This window comes from Tinamus guttatus, unplaced genomic scaffold (genome assembly GCF_059628265.1).
Source record: "Tinamus guttatus ecotype Peru unplaced genomic scaffold, ASM5962826v1 Tinamus_guttatus_pri_ptg000287l, whole genome shotgun sequence".
Lineage (NCBI taxonomy): Eukaryota > Metazoa > Chordata > Aves > Tinamiformes > Tinamidae > Tinamus > Tinamus guttatus.
Window position 1 is genome coordinate 885,269 of NW_028288821.1, and position 21,103 is coordinate 906,371.

The 21,103-nt window shown below is 42.9% G+C and overlaps 1 protein-coding gene across 1 annotated transcript in view; it reads left to right on the plus strand.

Moving 5' to 3' along the window:
• IL1RAPL2 (interleukin 1 receptor accessory protein like 2) overlaps nucleotides 1-21,103 on the plus strand; it is a 305,871-nt gene that overhangs the window by 165,405 nt on the left and 119,363 nt on the right. The window contains exons 3-4 of the mRNA XM_088527440.1: nucleotides 1,910-2,096; nucleotides 7,675-7,828. Of these exons, the coding sequence (XP_088383566.1) occupies nucleotides 1,910-2,096; nucleotides 7,675-7,828 (341 nt within the window). The remainder of the gene's footprint in view (nucleotides 1-1,909; nucleotides 2,097-7,674; nucleotides 7,829-21,103) is intronic.

Genomic DNA, 21,103 nt, shown 5'->3' on the forward strand with positions numbered 1-21,103 from the left:
TGCAAAGAGATTTCTTCCCATTTAAAATGGGGAACAAGGAAAATATCATCTGTTGATTTTTTTTTTTTTTTTTGTTACATTAATGTACATGTGACACTTGGAACAGGAGGGAGTGGGAAGGAGGCATCTGTGGCAAATGCCGTCTTTCCTGCAGTATCCACTGAGGCAGCATGTGGTGTTCGCGTGGATGGTGGGAAGGCAGAAGAGTTGAGCTAGTGCTAATCTGAAGCTCGGAAGGTGACCTCAGCTCTGCCGGTCCCACTCTCCTTCCATCTCTCTTTGCTTCAGTTTTTCTTTTAAAAATGTGAGTAATAGTAACACTGCAGAAGGCTGTGTCAGGACCTGCATCAGGAACCTGGTGTTTTGAGCAGTTCTGTTGAATTTGTAATGCTGATGATGCTGAAAATTGGAGGTTTCCTCAGAAGCCTCCTTACCTTCCCTTCTGCAAATATGTGCTCATGGCTCATGTTTGACAAGAAGCCATTTGTGCCGTGTTTTGTCAGCATTTGTTTAACATGAAGCTTAGAGTCTTGATGAAGTGTCCCAACAGACCTTTTTATTTTCTTCCTAACTACGCTCCCTTGACAGGGTGACAAGTTGTTGCTGAAATGATGTATCAGAAAGGTTTGTTAGGGAGTATGTCGGATTTTTTTTTTTTCAATTAGAGTCATTGTCACAAGCCTAATTGGAGGGAGTGAGAGCCCAGTGTCATTAGTGTCTATGTTTGACTGGCAGATCCTTTTCCAGGTGCATGGGGCAATTCTTGCCAGCAGTGGCACAATCTTAGCTCAGCTAAAGCTAATTGCAACAGAGCCGCTGTGGAAGGAGCACAGCAAAGTGGTAATCCTTCTGCAAGAGCTTGCCTCAACGCGCTTCGATGGGGGAAACCACCCAGCAGGTCGCTTTTGCTCAGGCTTTTTTTTGGCACAGTCAATTAAAATGACAAATGATGCACGATGGGAGGAGGAGTTTTGTTATGCTGTCACTTGTCACGGCACCTGATGAAGGCCAGGAGCTGACAGTTTGAGTTGCAACAGTCCTGTGCAAAGTGTAAATTCTTTACAATAACACCATGACTAATATAATTTTGAGCATTTATTCTGTTTCTGGTAACTCCGTTAGAGATGTGAGTCTCTGAGGATTACATTAAAATTTCCTCAGATTTTAATTTAAGCCTATTTTCATGATTATGAAACATAGAAGCTGGGTTGGTTATATTTATTCTACTCTGATACTGAAAAATACCATAAGATACCCTAAGAAAATCTGGCTTGGGACAGATACACTGCTCACAATACAGTCTTCTAGATTAACCCTATCAGGATTCTTTGGTGATAGAATGCATAGTGGTTTTAAGAGAGAAAGGATTATATTTTTCAGGTATTTAAGGCCCAAATGTGTCAGTGTAACTGCACAGCCTGACTTCCTGCATACTGCGTGCTGTAGGAGTGCGTTTGGCATTGCCTTTGGGGGAGGAATTCTTTCTAAGCCGCCTTCTCAGTCATGAAGCAGAACGTGCTGCAGTGCCATCTCCCGAAGGTGGGCGAGCGGGAGGGAGAGGAGAGGCTCCACCACGTAGAGGAAGCAGGACTGTGAGGAATTGATAGATCCTGGCCTACACGTTTGAGGTGGCAATAGGTGTTTGTGCATGTAGGAGCTGGTAAGAGCTGCCACGCTGAGTTAGATCCCTTGCCAGCATCCTTGCTACAGGGCTCTTCACACTAACACAGGAATGAGTCTTTCCATCTTCTAATACTCGCTCGGTGCTGGAAATGCGCAATGTGACAGGATTTGAATGTGTCCCCAAAGTGTTCGTGAGGATGAGAGTGTAATGAAGAAACTTATGGTGCTGAAAGAAATATGGTAGAAAAGAAGTAAGATAACTGGAAACATCCTTCTGTCCCTGCAGAAACTCAACCTATTGCATGAAGGTGTCCATGTCCTTGACGGTAGCTGAGAATGAGTCTGGGCTTTGCTACAACAGCAAGATCAGATACCTGGAAAAATCAGAAGTCACTAAGAGAAAGACAATCTCCTGTCCTGATATCGAGGATTACAAAACAGCCAGTCAAGAGCCGGACGTGGTGTGGTACAAGGTAACTGTTGATCTGTCATCGCTATTGTGCCAAAACAGTAAAAAGCTGCCGGTGCTTTCAGTCAGAAGCTTGGAAATGGCTTTTTCTGAGCCTTGAGCTGTTTGTAACTGCTGTGGAGGCTGCTCTCCCAGGATTGGAGAAGAAACCCAAAGAACAGGCAGAATTGTCCAGCATAGTCATTGACCAACAGAAATGCCTGTCAGTGAGGTTGTTCTAACTGATGCAGGGTATGTGATTCCTCTAACCATGTTCACACATCACAGTGCTTCTGCACCAGTTTCCACCTTGGTGGGGTGTCTGCTTACCTCGTACCACGTAGAAACACAGGCAGGCACCTAAAACAGAGCTGAAGCTGCTCAACTCCACCAAGCTCAATAGGGCTTCCCAGTTAGTTTTTTATGAAGTCCACTGGGCAATTTCAGCAAGATCTGCTATTTTTTTTGCCAACGTCTGCTGACTAATTACACAGAAGCATTTACTTTTGCTGAGGCTCATTGAGTATTTTTACTGAGGTCTGTTAATTTTTGATGAGGTCTGTTAGGTACTTTTATTACTCAGCAGTAACTGTGCTGGCTGTACCTTCACCAAAGCCTCTGTGGTACCGCACACCACTTTGGGCAGCACTTTGGGCAGAGAGGTAATGGTTACCCTGGCTCCCCAAGGGGCTAGGAGAGCGGTTAAAATGCAGGATGTGAGGCAAGATGTTAGGTACCAAGACCATAGGAAGGTCTCGGCAAACTTTACTAGTTCCCTGGATCTGAACTAGAGTCTGATGTTTGGAAAGCCTCAGTGTATGAGGAGGTAGGAGGAGATGATGGAGGGGGATAAAAAGATGAGAATTGGAGGGAACAGCAAATGTTGGGGCAAGGGAAAGAGCTTCATAGGGTTTTTGGAAGATAGATGTAAGATGCTGGAAGATTGCTGGAATAAGGAAATCCATGAGGATGAGTTCAGGTAATAAGGGGAATAATGAGCAGAGCAGTTAAATCCTTTTGAGGTCTTTATTGGGCAACCTCGATAATATTATTTGAAAATGGTTATTTTCAATTAAAAAAAAAGTGCAGAGCTACAGAATTTTTACTCTTGAGCAGGATGCATCAGAAAAGGACAATTTTAGAAGTTATTATCTATTTATATTTTTTTACTGAGGTCTCACATGTTCTACTTTATACTAAAAAAAATGTGCCATAACTCACTGTTAGATAAAAGAGGCTTTTCTTTTAGCCATTAAAGATGCTTCTCTCAGCATATGGATGGATATCTTCAGTGCTGTTCATGCATAAAATACATGTATTTTGTTAATTCTGAAATCTCAAAAGAGAAGGAACTGAGATTACACTGTTTCTTGCCGTATCTGTCCATGCATTACAGGACAGCACAGCACTGAAGATCTCATCCTGCAAGAGTATGCTGCAAAAATAATGTCAGGAGTAATCTTCAGCTGTCACAGAGTAGAAATCAGTCTAAGGAAAATGTGTGTACAACCCCAAATCAGTGATGCCTCGTGCTGACCAGAAATGGGAAAGAAAAGGTCTTTGTTGCCCAAACCCACACGTTATCTGGGTTCCCCGCACAGGCTGTGTGGCACCAGCCTGGAGTGTGACAGCTGTCATGGTCATGCTGGAATTGAGCAGCACGGATGCTGTCATTTAATGATAACTGCAAGTCAGTCAAAGTCGACAACCTTTAGTCTGGTTTGATACTAAAAAGAGATGTTAATGGAATAACCTACTACATATACCTCCTTATTCCTAATTAATGATAAAGAGCTATCAGTTCAGTTTCTAGATAGCACCTGTGTTATCAGACTTGAGTCAGGAAGCTCAGTAATTTGAAGTGTCAATATTAATGTCATGCAAGAGTTATATGTGCTGGGTTATCCCTAGAAACCCCTTCCTGGAAAGGGGTTTTCAAAAATACTCTGAAGCTTATTACTGTACTAACTGTTATTAGATATTCATCGCTATAAAAAAAAGTAGAAGTTTGTTTTAAATAATTACTTGAATTTCAAAATAATACGATGAATAGCATGGTAACCCCTAGAAACCACACTGCAGCATTTAAGATTGTTCTGTGCGGGGCGATTATCAAAGACAGGTCCCAGCTGGTGATGACTGGTGTGTGGTGATGCCCTGGCTTCGGAGGTGCCCCGAGCTCGTTCCCTGCAGCACCCGGGATCCTCAGTTCTCCAGTGCCCCGGACATGGAGGTGTCTTCCCGAGCAGATCTGCTGCGGAGGCATTTGGAGGGCAGTTGCTTTTTGTAGCACTGGATATTTAGTGAACATCCAGTAGGACAGCATAAGTCGTCCAAAATAGGATAGTAGACAAATAAATATGAGGAAGTCCATGAGCTTCTTGCTTTATAATTCTGCAAAGAGTCTCCTTGTGGCCATGAGAGACCCTGCCAGTGCCCTGATACCTGGGAATTAGGACCTGGGGCCAAGGAGCTGCCATCGCGCGACGCGTTAACGCCAGCAGCGCGCGAGCTCAGCCCGCTCGGAAGAGCTCTCTGTGCGCAGGGATTAACGAATCAGCACCAATAATTGCCTCTATTTAGAGCAAGTTAGCTGCAAGTTAAACATGCTCTTAAAATAATGAGGCATGAATAGATTTCTACATGCACACCCAATAGGTAGTGATAAAACATTTGCTATCAGGATTTGTTTTAACGGTAGTGTGGATTTCACTCCTAGCTAGAATTATACTGTATGAAATACCTGGTTTTAAAGATTTCCACAATTAATGTCATTATTATTGTTCACGCAGATCCATTAGGGCTGTTAGAAGTGTTTTGACAAGAAGAATAAGGAGTTTTTTTGGAATAAATGTATGTGTCAAGGCAAGATTGAATGAACAGGATTTAAGAGTAAGAGCAGTTTCATGAAAAATCAACTGGCAGTGGGGAAAAAACGTGTATTACATCTAGAAAGCAGAGCCTTAATCCATCTCCACCACCTCTTTGCTATTACTGGGTTGAAGGAAGGGCTGTGAAAGCTGTCAGAATGGCAGGTGAAGGACAGGTAGTTGTTATCAACCCTACAAAAACTAGAGTTGCTGAGGTGCTGCCACTTAAAATGTCAAGGAAGAGAAAAAAAAGCATCATAATGAACAACCCAGTTATTGGGAAAAAATAAAAGAACTATTTAAGATGTCTGAGGAGAATAGACTAGTAAAAGGAAACTTTCAGATTCTCCCATCAGCTGAACATGGTGCAAAAGCAGAGGCTCAATGAGCAGCCATCATATCCCCTGGCACTTACTGGTTTACAGAAATTAGCAGACCTCTGGTAAGAAAATCTTTTTGTTGCTTAAAATAAAAATAGCTGTGATTCTTCCTTCTTCTTGGCTTTTGGTTTATAGGCTGAACTAGTCTGAAAAAACAAGCAGAATTAAATGGGCATTTTCAGCATGTTTTTTGAAAGTCTATGTAGTCAATAGGGGAAAGAATTAGCTAAAATCTGAGAGAGACATAGACTTATAAATCATTTTTAATACGAACTGTTTTAAGTGGGCAAGAAAAGAAACAATTGGGAAGTCAGTGACATAGCAGTTCCCATAGAGCCATTCCTCACTAGAAAACTGCACTATGCACAAGCCTTGTTTTTGTGCTAAATCATTTATCTCCAGAGAGGTAAGGATTTTGACCTCCTTATTGCAAACAAGTAGAATATAAAATATAAACCATATAAAAGTGAGGATTTCTAATCTCTTCACTCCCATAGTTTACAAAATAAATACCACATATAAAGGTGGTAGCATATAGGATCTTCCAGTGCTGTACTGAAAGGATGCACGTCAGAAATATACTTGCTTTGTGTATTTTGGGCATTTTCTTCCTTCTAAATAAAGATTCAATAGAGTAACATCACAGTCTTTGCCTGGATTCAGTTACTCCAAGTAGGTGGTTGATGCAGTAACATCTCACCTTTGAACAGAACTAAGAATTGAGTGCAAATCAGAAGGGGCATAATGGCATTTTCCAGCTCTCGAGCCCTGTTAGTTTAGTGTAGTAACAAAAATAAGCTGTGATTCCTTTCAGCACAGCAGACAAGGATTTAGTTTCTGTTTTTCTCTTCCGTCAATATTAACTCAAGTTCAGGTGTAAGACCTAATTATGACTTCCTTACAGCTATACCAAAGGTCGTCATCCCATCTTTTTTCTTCCATATTATTATAATTTAATTGAGCCACTGACATTGTGGAAAAAAATCCATTTGTTCCATTACGATCACTTGCTCTCTTGCAGAATATCTACCCGAATCACATGCTTTCTTGTGTGGTTGTTTTTTAAGAGGACTTTGTTCTATTTTGTTTGTTCTATTGTGTTTGTCTGCTGTTGCAGACAAGAACAGAAAATTGGATGTAGGGATGGGCTGGCTTTTTACGTGAATCTCTGAAGTCGCTGAGCCTGCGGTAGCTGGTGCAAGGTTGTTACTTGCAATCCAAGAGCTTTTTCTGTGCTGCCACCCCGGGAGAGGGAATAGAGCAGCATTCAAAGGTTCTTTGGCCCATAATTGTGTCGCTGTGTGGGCTCTGGGCAGCAGAACTAGCCAGAGCCTGCAGAATTGTTAGCTGTGCGCACTTTTTGAGAGAAATCACAATTTTCTTTGCAGATTGAACAGGCTTGATGTTGAAGTTATTGAGAGGCAATACATACATTGTCCTTAAGAACAATTTTGAGGAGACAGAGATCACATTGTGCCCATATTCCTATGCCGGAGTATTCACAAAGTGTCCAAGCCCGGGCCAGGGGCTGCTCTGCCCACAGGGGTTCCCAATGTGGCGGCGGGGAGAGGCTCTTGCGCTCAGGGTTCACCGAGTCACCCGCTTAATGGCTGTCAAGCAGCTTCAAAAGTTGTTCCAGTAGAACTGTACTTCACAAGTATAATCCCACATTTGCTAAATAACAGCTGGAGTCTGCCTGGGGAAGTGAGAGCACTGCAGGCCATCGCTACCATACACAGAGTCAGAGAAAGGACCCACTTGGGAGCGGGATGCTGCAAAGCACCCCACAATGAATCCAAGCTCACACCTCATCAGGTACCAGAGGAGCCAATGAGGAGAGCCAGGACTGGAGGAAACCAGGCTTCCTGAATTCTCCTGCTCACAAAACTACTGTTATTCTTCCTGTTTTTTTCTTTTTCTGTTGGCAAATGGTTCTAGCCTGAAACTATGTAACATTTACCTTCAGGCTAATTTTTAACAGACATTTTCTATACTTCCTTCAAACAGAAGGTGCATTTTAATGATATGTCCTAAAGTAAAATAAACATCTTGGCAATTGTTCATCATGCAAAATAGAAGATACTTCACCAGTGCTTCAGGGAACCGCATATGAAACATGGCACATGTGATACAAGGGGAGTTCTTGTACCTTAAAAACATTTCTGTTTAATTTTATATGCAACGTCTTCAAATAGTTCTAGTTTTAGATCTCCATGGTGTCTGAATTGCAAGATACATTGCAAAATATTTTGAGATTGTTGTTTACTTGTGTATAGTGCCGAAAATCAGAACAAACAGCACTGCTTTTTGCTGTACAAGCTGCGTAATTTTGGCATTTGATATTTTTCTGCAGGAATGTAAGCCAAAAATGTGGAGAAGCATTGTAATTCAGAAGGGAAATACTCTCTTAATACAAGAGGTTCAGGAAGAAGATGGAGGAAATTATACCTGTGAACTGAAGTTTGAAGGCAAGCTTATCCGAAGAACAACGGAACTGAAGGTTACTGGTAAGAATCGTTGTTGTATGCAAGTAGGAAAGAAAGGAGTTTTAAAAGAAAGAATTGTCCTGTGCATACCAGCAAATGTGTTTGGTAGAAGTGAGTCCAAACCAAATCCCAAGAGACAAGCAGTCCCAAACTGGAGGAAAAGTAGATCAGGTTCCTGCAAAGTTCTGCTGCAGACCTCTTCTGCCATTTGCTCTGTACGAAACATGGAAATGCTAATTCTAAAGGAAAAGGTAGAAGAGACCTAAATGCTCCCTACGTGTTGTAAAAACCTGTCCTTAGAATGAAGCTAGGAACGTTGAACTGTTCGGAGAAAGCAGCCTGCTTCCCGGGAGGCCATGCACAGTAGCATGTTTCCAAGTGCATGGAATATCCACTATTCAATAATATGTTTCCATGTCTTTTTGTCAGGTAACAGAAATGAGTGGCTAGAAAAGTGCTACCTGCCTGTATATTCCTAATTATTTTATGTTCCTCTACGGAGGCTGACATTTATAATTATTATTTTGCCTTCTGTGTCTGTGGAACTTTCCAAATATCTGAAAATAGTTAGCTTTCTTTTTTTTTTTTTTTTTTTTTTTGAGTCTTTCACACTAAACCATACAAACAAATGGCTAGGTGTTTTCCCATCTGTGATTTGGCATATTGATCAAAATGGAGTCCTGCTTGAAGCTGTGATAAGTGGAATTTCACTTTCTTACATCAAACTGAGTTAGTCTGTATGATATTTCTAATGTGTTCTTGAAATACAATTGTTCCCTTTATTGTAAGCGAAATCCATTTGTCTTTTCTTATCATAATTCCTCATTTTAAATGAGTTCTTTTCCCCAAGTGTCAGACTCATATATCATGTGATTCTTTCTTGTCCATTTTTGACCATGGACAGATCTCGAAAGTATTGATTTGACCTACCTGACCCCAAACCTGTCAAATGAAGATGTAATACCTACCTTGTGAAGAGTTGCTCTCCTAGGTAGCATGCTGGTCTTCAACCTGAATATGAAATAAGTTTGACAAAGTGAAAATTAGGTGCATCTAATTCGATTCCACATGATGGATATTCTGTAGATAACAGATACTCTGTTCTCTCTCATCATGACCTTGCAAGAACTCCTATCTTCGCTTCATTATTTCAGCACTGTGCTATATTCATTCTTCACAATTTGTTTGCCCTAAACTGGCTGAGGTGGATACTGGAGTTATTTGTTCTAATAAAATGTTTACAGCCTGAATTATTAAATATGTAAACATAGAATATAATACTATTCTTTCTTTTTTGCAAAATGCTTGAGAATGAAGAGGGTGTTAAGTTTATAATTTGATGTGCAATTCATATTAAATTAAATTTTGTTTAATTTACAAAAGCCACATATGTTAGTATTCTATATAATCAGTGGCAGACACACAGCAGTAAACAGCACAGCAGGAAAAAAGAAATAATCTTCATTTATACAACCAGTAGATGATTTTTAACCAAATACCTTTTCCCAGTTTTAAGTGTCTGGGAAACATTGGTTTTATGTGTTTGCTGTTTGAATCACTTTATATATGCGCAGTAGGTGGACGCAAGTTTCTGTAGATGACAAGTTGACTAAATGGATGAGAGCTATAAATTTAATAATTCAGGCCACTTAGGAATATTATCTTCTAGCTTGGTGTTTCACAGAGTTTTTGTTCTGTTTTTGTTTTGTTTCAATTAGTGAATTCTGTTTGCAAGCAGCTTTTGGTGTTTGTGGGTGGGTCAAAGAAGAAGACTCATACACTTCACTCAGTTCTTGCATGTGCAGGGGCAGGGTTGGACTAGATTTCTAAAGGTCCCTTCCAACCTGAAGGATTCTATGATTCTGTGATTCTTTACTCTCCCTGATCAGATATCTATGCACATTGATAAAATCCCCCAGAGCCTTCTCTTCTCCACATTTAACAGTCCCATGTGTCTCAATCTTTCTCATATAACAAATACCCCCACTCCTTTAATCTTCTTTGGCCCTTTGCTGGACTTTTTCAGTGTGCCACAGCTGGACACAGCATTTGGTACGTGGCCTCACCACTGCTGAACAGAAGTTGTCCTCGTAGCAAAACTTTTCCTAGCACATTCCAGGAGACTGTTGACCATCTGCCCTAAAGGTACCTTGCTGACTTGTTCAGTTAGTTCCCCAGGACCCCAGTCCTTCTCTGCAAAGCTGCCCTCCAGCCAGCCAGTCCCTGGCCTGTCCTGGTGCATTGGGACCGACTGCCCCTTCCCCAGGGGCAGGACTTTGCACTTCCCTTTGCTGCACTCCTTGAGGTTCCTCTCTGCTCATTTCTCCAATCTTTTGAGGTTCCTCTGAATGGCAGCACAACCCTTTGGTGTTATCAGCTCCTTCTCCTAGTTTCATATCATCAGCAAACTTGCTGAGAGTGCACTCAGTTCCGTCCATCAGGACACTACTGAAGTTGCTAAACTACATATATATAGTATATATATATATTATTATATAGTATATTATATATATATATATATATATATATATATATATCAATTACCTGTCAATTACCTGTTGGTTTATGTTTGCTTTGTGTCTTGGTTCCATGGCCAACTGAGTTCTCTGCAGCCTATTGCAGACTTCTGTCCAACAGCAGCATGTGGATATTGTGCCAACCCATAGCAGTGACCTAATGGGTTAGCAGGACTGGCAGCCCAGAGGCCAAGTGTAAACACTGCGATGCCTATATGTACACATATAACTGTGCTCATCACAGAGACAGATCTTCATCCAGAAATCTAGATGTTTTGTCTGTTGTCACCTGAGTAGAGCTATATGGGTAAAGACCATGATGCTGGGATTGCCAATGGATTGCATATAATCCCCCTCAAAACAGGAAGCTGAAGATCAAATGAAATAAAAGTGTAAATTGTTAAAACAGATTTTTCCTTAATTCTTTTGGGGCATATGGCTTGCCATCTGTTCAGGAAGATGTGTTAATAATCTAACACTTTTTATCTTACCTCTTTTTACTGTATTGCAGTATCCCTGTGATACAAGAGCCCATTCTGCAGGGGCCTCGGTGAAATCCAGCCAACTGATTGAAAACCTCCCTTAGCAAATAGTTTGTAGAATTCAGTCGATGCCAAAAGCACGTTGGCTGCCAGCTGCTGCGGCTTTCCTTTTGAGAGAGGAAAACTTATCGCGGAGCCAAGCAACGTTAGCAGCAAAATTAGCACGAAGCTGCTTTACTGTGAAGAAACTGTGACTGTCACCTTTACAGAGGGCGCGTGATCACATCCACTTCCCTTTGACTTCTCTGTATTTGTGGTCATAACAAACAGATAAAATTGTGAGGAGTAAGTTTAGTTTTTGCTAAACCTCAGCATGACAATGTAAAAAGCAGGGCTCCATCTGACTTGACTGTTCCCTAGTACAGTGTTTGAGACCGTGTCTCTGCTACTCTGTGTTCTGAAGGCCGCCTGCGAGCTGTGGTAACCGTGAGGGAATGAGGGAGGAGAGCTCAGTCCAGACCGATGGGGCGCGGGGCCGCGTCGTTCCCTTGTATGAAAATGAATTCTCACCCACAGACATCGCTGCACCAGGAGGAGCCCAGGATGGGCCCTGGGCTCAGGTTGCTGGATGTGCTGTTGTGCAGAGATCGCCGTCAGTAAGGCCTGGTGACAGCTTAGCAGTTAGGCCGTGACAGCGTTACCACTGCTCGCTGGCAGTGCATGTGTGGAGAGGAAGATCCTTCCTGCTGTTTTCAGAGGCGCTTTGCTCTGCATAGACTTTCTGAGGCTGTTCCTATCACTGTTACTTACTAACATGCCTGAACTGGCATTTATGGTACAAGCGCCTGAGTTTCTCTAACAATATAGGTTTCGAGCAGCAGGACCCTGTTGGTCACTGCCAGCAGCCACAGTAACCTGAAATCGTTGTGAGAGGAAAGAGTTGTTCTGACAGGGAAACAGGCAGCCCCGCGGCCCCCTCGAGCAAGGAGAGCTGCACTGCCAGGTCGGGAGAGGAGGCTTGGGTTAGATTTCCCACATCCTTTCAGACATTTACTGAAGTACACAATGCTTGAAATAGAGTAAATCACTTCCTTGCCTCACTGTAAGCCCTCTCTGCATGCAGTGTGCATGTGTGTCGTACGTTGGCAACATGTAGAATGGACGTCTGCTTTTGTGGGACTTGCACATGGAGAGGTGATGGGAGATGATCTGCTGTTTATTTTTCTGTTAGTTGCCATAATAGCCATGTGGATGCCCTCCAAACAATATCTTTCAGAATTGGTCAGGACAGTAAAAAGAAATGACCAGTATTTGTATTAGACGTGTACAGATATATATTTGTACTGATTGAGGCCTGTGTGTCTAAAGCAAATTAGAAGATCAAAAAATTAGGTGAGACTTTTAATGAGAGCAAGGCCCTGCTTTTATTAGTTAGCTATCCAGTCACGCAAGCGGTTAGTGTTATAAGAAGGTGTATCTCCCTGTGCTGGCATGAGTGCCGGGACCGCTCAGGGGGCTCTGCGTCCAGGAGAGATGCGAGGACAGCATTATCCAGGCTCTGCCATCCCTCCACTCAACCCCTGTCTTTCCTTCTCTCTTTTGCAGACTCAAATCAAAGATCTCAGTGACTCATTTACGTCTAAATGGGGAGTCCTTACTCCCTTTCTTCTTCCTCTGCCATAATATTTATTACCTGCTGTGAGATACTCTGGAGTAAATGGAAACCCAAAGCCATCAACACAATGTCTGGCTGTGGTTAAGACAACAAAAGGGATCTCTGTTGTACTAATAGATGAGCAGGGCACAAATAATTTGTTGAAAGCACTAGTTAGACATGGAGAATTGTATGGGGCTGGCAAGGTCATCTTATGGCTAAGATGGTTAAGGGATGGGAGCAAGCAAGCAGAGTGATAACAAGTTTCCAACCTTATAGCCCTTTGGGGGTTGTAAGGAAACAGCTTGCGATATAAAACATATTCAAAAATATCTTGACACAAAATATTTAAAGGGACAAAATCCTGAGCTATGTTCTTTTTTGAAAACAGCAGTAAACCATGCCTAAAACTTGGTATTTGAGTGCATTTAGCGCTAATAGATTGTCAGCAAAACATTTTTTTGTCACCAGTTCTTTGTGGTTTTGCTATATTATGCAGACAGATGTGAAACAAGTCTTGTCAGACTGTTTCACTGCAGAAACATGACAACAACATTATCTTTTATCAAGTAGCATGTAACTCTCTGAGTCTTTGTAAGAAAATTATGCATTTTTGCTTTGCTCCTTGGCGGCTTTTTTGTGGACAAAAAAGTGGACTTAGCACAAATGACCTTACTCAATTTCTAATCTCTAGAGCCTCCAAAACCTAAAAATCTGACAAGTACCCTCTGTGTTTAATTGTAGTGCACATTAAAGTATACTCAAATAGATTATAAGAACATGCTAACATAAAATTACAGATATTCATCAATATCAATTTTTAATACTGTTAAATTCCAGTTTTTAAAATGCACAAACACACTATTCAGGTAAAAAAAAATAAATAAAAGTTTATATTTTTTGAAAGGCAATTTAGGCTACCTCCTGCCTTTGCCAACTGTCTACTAGCCAATTCACTCTGATATATAGCAATGTTTCAGTAGCTTTGGGGAGGGAAAGGTGCAATTGAGAAAAATACCTGTTGCATTCGCCTGTTGCTCCAGTATGTTTCCTGTGTACCAGTGTATATATATAGAGAGAGGCTTGTAACAATGTGGAAAGGGAAGATGTGGCCTTGTCATCTCACGCAGAGATGTCATCCCTTCGTAGCCCAGTACCTGACACGGTGTCATTTCAGCACAGCACGGGTCCCAAGGTGTAATAGGAGTCTGGGGAAGGAAAGAGCAGCCCTCTCCACAAGTGATGAGCCCTTCTGTGCCGGGTACGCGTGGGCTCCCCAGATGGGCCAGTTGTGGCAAGGTGCTTTTCCATGGATAGCTCTGTTAGTGGGAGATCTCACCTTGCCCTTGCTGCTCCCTGTGCAAAGAAGTGATTGGTGAACTTGAACCAGGGAGTTATTTTCCAGGTTGACAGCAGAAGGGAGCCATCCGGCTGACTTGCTAAAGTGCTAGTGATGAATTGGAGTGACACACGGGAATTACTGGGCCACTCTATCCAGCAGCCCTGTCCTCTGAGTTGCCTTCAACCCCACTCTGACTTCATCTCCATCATATTCTTCTTACAGACTGCTAAAATGCCTTGCTATTTCCAGAAGTCATTTATACAGCAGTATTTGTTTTGACCATCGTAAATGACAAATTATTCCACATGGATACGTGAATCAAATGATTCTGCTTGAATTCACAATTTGCTCATAGTTTTTCAATTAAATTCTTTCAAATCTCATTACTCTGCCCACTTTTCAAATTACACCCGCTGTTACTCCTAGGTTTTGTTTGCGTATTTGGGACCCTTTTATGAGCACGAGCAATTGATGGTGATTTGCTATTGTTGCACCAAAGGGGCGACTTGGATTTAAAAATGCAAGCAATTAGTCATCGTTTCCAGCAGCTCAAGGTACAGACAGGGAGAGAAGCTATCACAGAGTGAGTGAGGGTGTGAACTCACAGCAATTCTACTGCTTTGTGGTAGCTGTTTCTCTGCACGTTTTTAACCCACGGTGAGCTGGGTATGCTGTTTCACATAACTAGCGTACCCAGGGACAGGGATGCATTGACAGGTACTAAGTTGCTGCTGGTTGGTGGCAAATTTACGCCTGCACTGCAGTTGTCTGTCTGTGAGCTCTGAGCCAGGTCAGTTTGCAATCACTAAGGTAATCTTAACAGTCACACCAGTGACATGTTGACAGTTTGGGCTGTCAAAGTAACAACAGCAAAAGCTGTTCAGTAAAATTAAAAGTCTATTCGAACTGGGCAGAAACATCTCACTTGGAATACAGGCTACTATAAGAGTTTTACTTTTCATGTAAATGTAAAAATACAAGGATCCTTATTTGTTGAAAAATCTCGAAGCATTTAATCCTGGTTCTACCCCCAGAGCATTATTTTTTTGGCACAAGCAGTTTAGTGAATCTGCGATGAATTTATTCAGTGCTTCACTGTTGCTTACGTAGTTACTTACCCAAAAAAAGCAGTTTGGCTCCAAAACGTCGCTGAGCTCTGAATATTGCTGTGCAGATGGGGACTGGGCAGACATTAAAAAAATTGTTAAAAGGCCATGAGAGACAGGCATTCTGGACATGGATCACAACAGCGTACAGTGGCAATCTTGGTTTCCTTATTGAGGGATTTGTGATTCCCTTTGTTAAAGAAGAAGGAATGAGAAGCCATGGGCAGCTCTCACTTGTCGCTTGCTAGTGTAAGCTCCAGGGCTTTTTCTTTGGGAGTCGGAGGAAATCTCTGTTGTTGGCAGCATTTTGCCATCAGTAAGGCAGTAACGCGTTGACTAGAATATTGCGTAGAAATGTCTTGGTTTCATATTAATAATTTTAACATGAAAGATCCCATTGCACCATTCTCTCTTTCCTAATTCATTCTGTTCTGATTGTCAGGCCACTGCTGCTTGGTGAGCTGATAGGTTTTCATCTAAGTTGTGACTATATGATTTTTAATGATGTGTATAGCTAATCTGGTCTATTACTAGGGCCTTTCTGAATTCCTATTTTAGGTGTTTCAGTAGTTCCTATTCCAAAAAGTTTAAGAATTGGTATTTCACAGGAAATTTCTCTCAAAATGCCAGAATTTAACCAAATGCAGACTATAGTTCCTGATCAATACTGACCACCTCACCCAATCCCTAGGATTTGCAGGAGTATTTTCACTGCAATCTTTTACCAGTGGAACTGATGAGCCCTGCTAGCCTCCTTCTCTTGTATTTATTTGTATTTTGAAACATGGGTCAGAGTGCTTGTTGGCTCAAATAAAGCAGAAAAGATTTCAAAGAGAGCCTAAAGCAGTCTCTGGATTTTCCTGATGAAACGGACTGAAAATCACCTCCAGGTAAAAGCTGGCGAAGTGAAGATGGTGGGAGCGACCCTGTCCTGCAGGCTTTGCTTGTGAGGATGGGAGGAATTTGCTCCACTTAGAGCTGCTTCAGTGTTCCTGAAAACAGCTGCTGAACTCCTCCTTCCAGAAAAGGCTTTTTTTTAGCTGCACATCTCCACATGGAAAATATTTCTCGCCACAGGTTCGTGAGAGCTGATGGCATCCTCAGCACTGGGGTCACAGCTTCCTTCCCAAATCCTCTCCTGGCACAAGAGCCGCTCACTAGAACTGTGGGGCTGGCACCAGAGTGTAGCACAAGGCCCGTCTCCAGCCTTGCCCTGGCTGTGCTTGAGCTGCAGCCCTTCCTGGGCAGGAAAAGGGCCGTTTCCAGAGGGAGATCCCTCATGTGCCCTCCGGACCCTCACCGGAGCCGCCGAGCGCAGGCAGAGCTCGCTGCCGCTCGCTGCTGCCCAGCCCAATTTTGTACTAATTGAGCTATTTTCATCCTGCTGCCCTAAACTCCCTGCCCTCTCCAGTAATGCACATGGCAAATCACCATGCAAAATGCGTCCTGAGCAAGTGCGTGGCAGAGATTTGACCCTGCCTGCTCAGCCCAGGCTCCGGTCGCCTTCGGGCGAGCTCTGTTAGACCCACATGTTGGGATGAACCTGCACAGTCCGCAGGGCTAGTACGGGCCATGGGCCAGCGGGCTGCCTTTATAGCTGCTTTCCTGCTGGAAAACGCCTTTTAGCATTTTCTTGTATTAAGAACTTTCACCAATCCTTAATCCAAAAGAAAGAAAAAAATGAATTCCAGAGAAACATATGGTTGTGGGAAAACTATTTACAAAAACAAAAAGAGAAGAGAAAAACAATTTGCTCGTGACAACAGCTATTATAAAAGTCAAAAGCAAACACCACTTCTTTTAATTTGGAAGAGAATTCTTCAAGTGGGCAAGTTAAAATTACAGAAATTCTGCACTTCTGGAAGAAATGCCAGAAATTATCTTTGTGAGCAGAAAGTCCTCCCTGTTTCCTTTTATGTTGCCATGTTAAAATATATAACATTTTCTTGCTGTTGTAAATTATAGCAAGGCTTCATCCCTTCTCCCTGTTTGCAGTGTCCTCATGCAGTATCAGGAAACTGCTTTTTATTTAAATGCAAAAGAACAGGAAAGTAACTCCCCAAATAATGCTTTTACTGAGAAATCCTATAGTGAGAACTTTTATAAGGAAGCTTAGTTCCCACTAGAACATTAGTGGGAGATTCTGCTTTCAGCAATTCTCTGCTATGCTTTTATGTAAATGATGCATTATATCTCATAGTATTCTGATTTTTGAAAGAGAGCCTTCCTTTTTGTGACAGAAACCAAGTCAGAAATGGGTCGAGTGCTGACAAGTATGGTACTAAAAGACCAGGAAATTAATTTCACAGCTGGCTTCTCAAACCACTGCAGAAATAGTGGTCTATTTAAAGCAATGCATAGGAAGTGCCAAAAATTAGTTTTCCTGTGATATATATTTTATGTGGTTTGTATTAGTATTTATCAAGGTCCTTGTTTTGTAAATATTAGGTTTGTGTTTCTTAGAGCAATTTCTCTCACAGCTCCAGTGCGTTACACATCTTGCCGGCAGTGAGTCGGCCTTGTGGCCCTGGGCTTGTAACGACCTTGGGCGAACCTGGCGTGATCCAGGGAGAGCAACATGGCCATTGGTTCTGGTGGCCACGTTTGGAAATAGAGCAAGTTCTCTGCTTCGTTCCCGGGGCCCTGTATTGGAGCACCCCGAGCCCAGGGGGACACGGACATTTCTGTGTCTGTGAAGAGCCAGCAGGTCAACCCGCGCGAGGGCCAGGCCGAGGCATGTTGAGGGCGCCCGTTTCCTCGGGTGCCGCGACGCGGGCGGTCGTGCTCGGTCTTTCAACCTCCCCCTTTCACCCAGCACGGGTAGATGGGCCGTGCTCACAGGCCTCAGGAGCGCCTCATGGATCCGCAAGCTGTGGATCCCCCACATGCGAAGGGTGCCCCAGGCCTGTGCGGCTGCTCCGTGAGCTGTGCGAGCGGCGCGCCTGAGGCGGAACCACCACAAGGAACCCCCCAGGGTAAAGCGCTTGTGTTCTCAGCCCCACAAGTGATGCAGATCGATGGCTTTCCTGTTCACCAGAGAGACTTGTTAATGTAGGGACTGGTGAAAAATGAGTTTGGAAGATAAGTATTAAGTATTACATCCGTATTTCCTGGAGAAATTACAGTAAGAAACAGGTTTTAGGGGCAATGAGAAATGTAGCAATATGCTGCAGTCTATGAATTATATATAGTGTCAGTTCTCTTGGCGCTTTGCTTACAGCTTCACAAACTGCCTTCCCATCTCATGAACATGCAAAGTGATTAGAATGGCAAATACTGTTAGTGTTTATTGACCTGTGATGCCCCCCGGTTCTCTGTCATGTTCCGGAACATCATCTATTTTTTTCCTTCAGCCTTAAATCAGCAGTTGGCAGTTTGTAGCATTGATTATTCGGTATTGTCTAATTTATTGATGTGGACAGCCCAGATTTCCACAATTGCTATCGGTTGCTCATTTATCCAGTGATCTGTCACTGTACACAGCAACTGTAGCTTGTTGAATCATTTGCTATAGGCTGTAAATGTCAGCTCTGAGCTCCCCCTCTACGAACTGCCTTTCATTCTGGGAGCGGCTGAGCTGCAGGTTCCCTCTCGCCGGGTATTGTGCTTTCAGTAGCAAAGGTGATTTAGTGGAAATGATAAGATTGTGGCTTTTTTTGTGGCTTTTGTGAGGTAAAGCACAGCCATCGAAGTAAACTTCTACATTTTCATTTCCTATATAAAAGAGGCTTCCTTTATCATGAAAATGTAGGCTTGATGCTCATTCTTCTTTATTAATAATAGATAGACGGATAGATGCACAGACATGGCAGTAGCATTGCCCCTGAAACCGCGTTGCTAATGGTAAAATAGATGCCTGTGAGTGGACGGATTGCTTCACCCACTAAAATTCAGCCTTCCGCCCTCCCGGAGAACCTCTGCAAACCTGCCAAATGTTTGGCCTCATAACAGAGGCATGAGGAGAGGAAGCAAAGTGTTATCTCCTGCCTCTGAAATGACTGGAGAAAGTTTAGGAGGTGAACCATAGCGCAAGCTGGGGATGAGGGTTAGTTTTCCTGGCGTGGTGCCGAAGGCTTCCGGAGCTGGTTTGTGCTGCAGCGGGAGCGCTTGTGGCTGAACGCTGGAGCTGGGAAGTCGTGCTGAGGAAGGCACAGAGCCCACCGCCGAATCGTCAGCACTATTTCTTGCTGCACTTAGGTGATCCTCAAAGGTGTCTTATTCAAGTGCCTGTTTGGTGTGACCCTGTTTAGCTTATGAGATCTGACAGTGGTGGTATTGCTGCAGGCTCTGGTGTTACTCGGGTGATGTTCACCAGAAGACTGAAGCTAATAACTTACCCATGTTTGTTCTGTGCCTTGCAATTTTTAAGTTGAAAGGACACGCAAAAACCTGTTTAGAGTTTTAAGTACCCTCCTCTCTCTAGTACTGTGGAGCAGGATGGAGGACGTATTCGGAATTTTCCTCAGGACCAGCTAAGCTATTTTTTTGTCTTTGATTGTATTGATTGACCTCTTGTAAGCAGGAGAAAAATAAGTGTTCAACTAAATTTCTCTGTAGGTGTTTATAACTCCGCTTTAATTCAAAAGATAGGTAGCTCCTATGTTACATTAGACTTTCATGTGCTGGTTTATTTACTGTATGTGCTGAGTGGTTTTGCAGTGCAAGCATGTTTCAGTAAATAAAATCCATGTGTAGCCAGTGGGAAGAGAATGGTAAGTGATTTAACTCTTCATCTTTTTCATTGGCTTAAAATGAAAAGCTCTCAAAGGTATTGTTTATGACAAGCCCTATGGGCTGAAGTACTCTGAGAGAGTGCAGGAAATATAGGACATGGATTTGCAAACCAAAAAGATTAAACAGTAAGATTAATAAACAAGATGGTTGTGCATTTCCAAGGCAGCTTTGGGTTGTATTCTTCTCTAGTTCGTTCTGGTAGAGCCAGGCTCTGCACAGAAGTACTATTTCTGCTACTAAAAGGCAGTTTGTCCTGTGGGCGCTCTGACTTTTTTCATTTTGGCTGGTGCCACTTGTGTTGATAGTCTCTAGTGTGGATACATGTCTGCCAGGATTTGATCTAAAATAATTTCATAATGGCTTGGGATGATAAAAGGCCTTTGGGCATATCGAAGAGGACTGGATTCAAACACCAGATGGCTTTTCGTGTGCATAGAGTACATATCACATTAGCAGTCCAGTTGTGGGTAGCTGAGTCGCCCCATGCTGAACCACGACTGGCTCTAGTTTTTGGCAGGGAAGGCTCTCATTTGCCATAAGCTGTGTATGCCCTTACGACTCCTCTGGAATACACTAGCGGGCTTGTTTTTCTTCCTGAATTGGAAAAGAGGGACATCTGGAACAAGCAGAGAGTGGCTCTGCCAGGACACTGACAGCTCTGCGACCTCTAATGGCCTCAGCAACTGCACTGAGGCAGATGCTTTTAAGGGGAATATTGTCATCTGCGTGTGTGCATGGACATAGGACTGTCTGTGCACAGTGATCTGATTTAGAGATGTCATTTCAATCGTATTTCTCTTGGAGCACAAGATATTGCAGAAATGCAGGCTGCTTAGTTGTAAGTACCATAGGAATGAGAGGTGCTCGGTCCGTAGGTTTTCCATAAGGCATCGACTGCAGCACGAGAGGAGGGGCTGTAGGGTGCAGAGCAGGGCCCCTGGCTGCTGTAGAAGTCGGTGTGAAACTGGTGGAAACCCCAACCTAAACATCAGAGAAGAAACGCGAATCTCCCCCCAAATTCACAGGTTTTGTTGAAGGGAAATTTTAGCATTTTCCCCCGATGAGACACTTTTTTTTTTTTTTTTTTCCTCCTTTAATAGCAAATATTCCTCTCCAGGGTAGACTGAAGCTTTTCTGTGCTGGTCTCCACAGTCAGTGCCCAAGGTGGTGTGTCCAGGCGGTGCTGACACCTCCAGCAGCCACCACATCTGTTAAGGCCTTGTCCTTAATGCCTTTCATGTAGGCTGTCATTTACTTAGGTGCTGAAGCTAATTCACTTGGGGCTGTTTGGGCAGACTTATCAAAGTGGATTTTCTCTTGCGTGCTGGAGCCTTCCCCTATAGGGCAATTGAGGTTGGTATGGAATATGGTCACATGCCTATGGCAGGATAGTGACGCAGGGACGTTTCAGCCCATGTCCCCAAGGAGCGTCATCAATGCAGTCACTCTGCAAAAGCAGTCG